Consider the following 5,731-nt stretch of genomic DNA (forward strand, 5'->3'; position numbering starts at 1 on the left):
GCAGTGTCTCCGCTGTTCAGGGAAACAGCTGGACTTTGCCCCATGTTGACCCCACCACTGCTGAGCCAGCCTCGTGCAACAGCATCTGTTCTTCAACTCTGCCATGGGCTCTGTACCTGGATTGTGCCCAGTCCCTGTGCGGTGGTGCACGCAGCCGTGGCCACTTCCAGTTCTTGTAATGCATTTGACCAGTAACTGTAAGTCATCCTCTTCATGGCCCAGTGCAGCTGTTAGCTTGCTGCCCACATCTGTTCTCCAAAGAAGAGGGATATGGTCAGGTCTGGGTGGACCTGACATAACTCCCACACATGATATGTTGTTGCTGGCCTTAAATTTTTCCCACTGATAGCGTGAATCCCAGTTCCCTGAGACTGTTTGGCATGTTTCCTAGAAAGGGAATCCTGTGCTCGGAGAAGGTATTTTTGTCAATTTCTAGTTCCAGGAGCTTGCCTGAGTAGAGATCATTTTAATCCTAGACAGGCTGCTGTGAAAGCAGCAGCTGCTTGCTGTGCTGTTTCCACTCTGCTTCGTAAGGTCACTAATTATAGTACTGTAACAGCAGATGTGAAATGACCATCTTGTTATCCTAGCCATGCCTCAAACCAACATGAAACTGGGTGTCATGGGGGAGGCTTGTTCATTTAGTTGGCCAGGAGGTGTAGTGTACAGAGCTGGCTTACTCCCTGCGCTCAGCCCCTGTGAGGCTAAAGCTTTAGAATACAGCAGTCTCCATGCTCTGTGTGCACCCAGGGTAGCTTCCAGAAGCAGTGTACTGGGTACTGTCATTTGATTCAGGCCATGCATGTAGCATGCAGTTCTGTTCAAGTGCATTGTGTTTATCTAATATTAGAAGACACTTTCTTTACCTCCTTTGATCATTGTCTGCCTAAAACTCCTATGGACTTGAGCAGGAGTTCCACACGTTTGGGTTTTACCTGCTAATTGGGAACACTTCCTTAACTAGGTGGAAAAGCAGGCAATAGATACAGTCCAGTGCCTTACAACAGATTCATGATGTAGGAAGTTCTGAAAAACATATTTAAATGGCTACTTTGGGCTTGGTTAGCAGCTTGTGGAGAGCAATACTGCTGAAGAATTGGGTATGTCTAATTCACACCACTTAATCATAGAAATCATGGAAAATGAGGGTGGAAGGGAGCTCAGGAGGTCACATCTAGTCCAACCTCCTGCTCAAAGCAGGACCTGCCCCAGCTAAATCATCCCAGCCAAAGTTTTGTCTAGCTGGGTCTTGAAAACCTCCAAGGATGGCGCTTCCACCACCTCTCTAGGTAACCCATTCCAATGTTTTACTACTCTCCTAGTGAGAAAATTCTTCCTAATATCTAGCCTCAACTTGCCTTGCTGCAACTTGAGCCAGTTGCTCCTTGTCCTGTCATCTGCCCCCACTGAGAACAGCCCAGCTCCATCCTCTTTGCAACCCCCGACTGCAGGGAGCTGAAGGCTGCTATTCAATCCCCCTCGGTTTTCTCTCCTCCAGACTAAATAAGCCCAGTTCCCTCAGCCTCTCCCCATAAGTCCTGTCCCCCAGCCCCCTCACCATTTTTGTTGCCCTCCACTGGACTCTCTCCAATTCGTCCACATCCTTTCATGATAGAGGGGAAGAATTACTTCCCTTGACCTGCTGGCTACTAATGCAGCCCAGGATGCCATTAGCCTTCTTGGCAACAAGGGCACGCTGCTGGCTCATATTCAGCTTATTGTTCACTGTCACCCCCAGGTCCTTTTCTGCAGAGCTGCTGCCCAGCCATTCGGCCCCCAGCCTGTAGCGGTGCATGGGACTGAACCTCATGCGATTCCTTTTGGGCCAATCCTCCAATTTGTCGAGGTCACTCTGAATCCTAGCCCTACCCTCCAGTGTATGTACTGCTCCCCACAGCTTGGTGTCATCTGCAGACTTGCTGAGGATGCACTCTATACCATCTTCCAGGTTGTTGATGAAGACATTGAACAAAACTGGCCCCCAGACTGACCCCTGGGGCATGCCACTTGATACCAGCTGCCAACTAGACGTTGAGCCACTGATGATTACCCTCTGAATCTGACAATCCAGCCAGTTTTCTATCCACCTTACAGTCCATTCATCTAGCCCATACTTCCTTAGCTTGCCTGTGAGAATGCTGTAGGAGACCGCCTCAAACGCCTTGCTAAAATCAAGGTACGCTGCATCCACCGGTCTCCCCGTATCCACGGAGCTTATGAGAAGGCTGAAAACGCATCCGACTTGTCTTGGTATAATTCCTCAAGGTTAAATAAAAATGTTTAGTCACAAAAGCAGTATGTAGATACGGCATGTTTCACAGGTTAGCTCAGTATTTCTGTGTAAGCACACATGAATCAAAGCCATTCCCAAAACTGCTATAGGCGGGAAGCAGGGACAGATGACTGAGATGGTGAACACACCAAAATCTTGGGTAGTAGGTGACTGACGTGAAGCAGCCGTAACAACATTGAATGGGGACAAATACAAGTCATCCTGGCTTGCCGCATTCCTCCAGTAATAAGAGGGAAAGCTACCTTGCCCCAGGTCTGTTCCTATGGGCTGGACTAGTTAGGAGCCCAGGGGTGGGCAAAATGCGGCCTGCCAGGCCATTCTATCCGGCCCGCGGGACCCCTAAAAATTTTAGACAGTTAATATTTATCTGCCCCTAGCTGTCTGTCATGCAGCCCTCGATGCCTTGCCAAAACTCAGTAAGCGGCCCTCTGCCCAAAATAATTGCCCGCCCCTGGTCTAAAAGAACTGCTCACATTAAAGCAAGAACTTGCTTTCTCCCCATGTCCTGCCATCTGCTAAGGAAAGATTACTCAGGACAGCTGTGATGGGTACATGTGCCTTGGGGGCTGACTGCTGGAAGTCATGTGTGCTGTCACTTCAGAGACATGCGTCTCTCGTGCGTAGGCAGGGGTACAGTATGTTCAGGTAGGAATTGGGAGGGAGATGGACTTGGCTTGGTGCTGCAGGGTGGAGCGGGGGATTCTGGCCATGGCACCAGTATGCCGTGCAAGTCCAGTGGTCACCGCTGTTCAGCAAGAGAGGAACCAGTTTCAGCACTGCTGTATTAAACCATGATTGCGTATCTGATAAACTGTTGATACGAGTTTACCATTACCTTTGTGCGTCAGGATAAACTGCCCGAGTCGAGCCCAGAGAGCCCAGGGCTTGGGACTTTTCTTTCCTCCCCCAGCAATGGAATTAGTTATTCATAAGGAAAACCAAGGTTTTAGTTTTTCTGTACTTTCCAGAGTAAATTCCCATGCCAGCTCACATAGCACTCCAGTACACTTGTGTCTTATACCACACGCAAATGCAAAGCTAGAATTCAGCCTGTAACTATGCAGAAGTGTGTGCGCTTTGCAGCTGTGGAGTATGAGGCAAAGCAGTAGCTGTGCCTGGTGTGATGAGTCAGTGCATCTGGACAGAAAATTTCACGCAAGTCCCAGGTCATACAGAAATAAATCTGCGCTGGCCCCGAGATGTAGCACCAGTGTTGCGGAGTTTTGCTTACCTTTTTCATAGCCCCCTAATTAATCCAAGGGCCAGTAGATTTTGTGCTTGGAGAAAACTTGCAAAACAGTAACTGTTGCAACAGTCTCCAGCTGCGTTCCCTTCAGCTACTGTAAACCCCAAATGCACAAACAAGCCGTAATCGGTATAAACAGAGCTGCTCTGCAGAGCTCTTGGTCCTGGCTCAGCAAAACCTTTTGTTTCCCACATAAAAGCAGCCCAGCCTCATCTACAGCTGGTCACCTGAGCTTAGGGAGCCTCACCCAAAGAGGACTCAGAAAGGCCCTGTTGGAATTTAACTCTGCAGTCCCCAGGCTCCTGTCTGATTTAATCCATGTAGGTCCCAGTCGGGGTGGGTGATGCAATGTCTGAGGGGTCCCAAAAGCCTTGTGTTCCTTGTCCTAAATAACTAAAATGCCCCTTTGCTGTAGGCTTCTCCCTGGTGAGTGGCAGCAGAGTGGGTCACTGTGGCACTAAAACAGAAAGACCAGTACTGCCAAGTGAGGAAGGAAGGAAGGAGCACTGTCAGGGCAAGTGGGGAAAAGCTCTGGGGAGGATCTTCTGGGTTCCTCTGCCCCTTGCCAGGCGAACACATCCAGAGAAATCCTTTGCTTTCTGTGCCATGCTGAATAGTTTGCTCTTGTCTTGCAGAGCCCCGGAAATCATCCTGGGGTTGCCGTTCTGTGAAGCTATTGACATGTGGTCGCTGGGCTGCGTGATAGCTGAGCTGTTCTTGGGTTGGCCTCTCTACCCAGGAGCATCAGAGTATGACCAGGTAAGAGCCTAGTGGGGTGGGGGAGATGCTGGTGAAATCATCATGATCTTCCTTTTAGACCTTGGAGATCGACAGGTCCGAATTCAACTTCCACTTCTGTGGAGCAGACAATATGTGGTCTTGAACTCAGGCAGTCTTTTCCCTGTGGTAATGGAAGCCGCTTCACTATCTCCCTCTCCCTGTGATCAGAAAGCACAGAGGCCCCTCTGCGTGTCTTATAGTTCAGGGTAACCTCTTCTTTCAGTTCATGACACAAACGGCGGTGGCCTTCCCATCAGAGGAGAGGTGGACCAGCTGTGTCCTGGGTGGAACACACTCTGCTCTTCAGAAGCAACAGTTTTGGTACAAAAGCAGCTGCTCCGGGGGGGACAGCAGGCCTGTGATTCCTGTCACATTCATTCCCGCAGAAACCCTGTGCTGTCATGCGGAGCGTGTCCCCAGGCAGTCTCTGAACTACATGATGGGCATCTCTCGAACTAAGGCTTCTTGCAGCATATGCCTAGCATTACCTGGCTGCCCATGAGCGGGGAAACAGTGCTAACCAGAACAAGGCTTTTTTGAGCATAGCTTTCCCAGCACACTTTTTCGTGGTGGCACCAGGTGATAAAACTCAATGTGATTTCCTCTGTTCAGTGGAAGAGACCCTTGCCAAACCATTTTGAACATGAAGTTGTGCACCTCTCCGCACCCCTGTACTTCTCCAGAGGAAATGCAGTGGTACATTAATGACACGCTGAGTTAAAAAATAACTAAGGTGCAGCCTGGTGGTTTCCTTGCACAGGAAGATTCATTTGGTTCTGTGAATCTTATCATAATGTGTGGGTGGGTGGGGAGGAGATAGTTTTTCCATTGCTTAGCGTACCAGATTGTGTGATCTGTGATGGGGTGGTCTGTGTCCTGAAGTCACGTAGGTGGTCTTGATGTCTGCATTGCACGTGAAAGGTAGGCAACCTTGTTAATGCTCTGAGAGTCTGTAGACGCAGGCCCAACCATGTCTTGGTGCTGAAATCTCCAGAAATAAGTTAGTAGGCTTGGCCTTTTTAAGGACTGTTTGCAAAAGCAAACTTTTATCTGACCAAACAAGGAATATTCTTCTGTAAAGACAATATAGCTCTTTGTCAAACCACTGTTTGAATGTGAAAAATACAAAACCCTTGGCATTTTGAACCCATAGTGCCAGATAAGAAAAGCTAGGCCAAAGATTCTTCTCAGATCACAAGCTACATAAATGTAGTAGCCTACTTAGTGTCCTGGGAATGTTCAGCTATTCAAGAAGCATGTAATAGTAGAATTGTTAGGTCTTTGTGGGTCAGGAACAAGGTGCCTTGCCAGAACTACATGCAGTAATTTGGACAGGGCTTAACTGCCTTTAGCTTGAATTTCCAGTCCTTCACTGTCCTGAAGGGTTACTTCACCACTGCTGTTTTTTTCCC

The 5,731-nt window shown here is 48.8% G+C and overlaps 1 protein-coding gene across 1 annotated transcript in view; it reads left to right on the forward strand.

Moving 5' to 3' along the window:
- HIPK1 (homeodomain interacting protein kinase 1) overlaps positions 1-5,731 on the forward strand; it is a 30,370-nt gene that overhangs the window by 5,147 nt on the left and 19,492 nt on the right. The window contains 1 exon segment of the mRNA XM_025191928.1: positions 4,175-4,298. Coding sequence (XP_025047713.1) covers positions 4,175-4,298 — 124 coding nt within the window.

This window comes from Alligator sinensis, unplaced genomic scaffold, assembly GCF_000455745.1.
Source record: "Alligator sinensis unplaced genomic scaffold, ASM45574v1 scaffold1450_1, whole genome shotgun sequence".
Taxonomy (NCBI): Eukaryota; Metazoa; Chordata; order Crocodylia; family Alligatoridae; genus Alligator; species Alligator sinensis.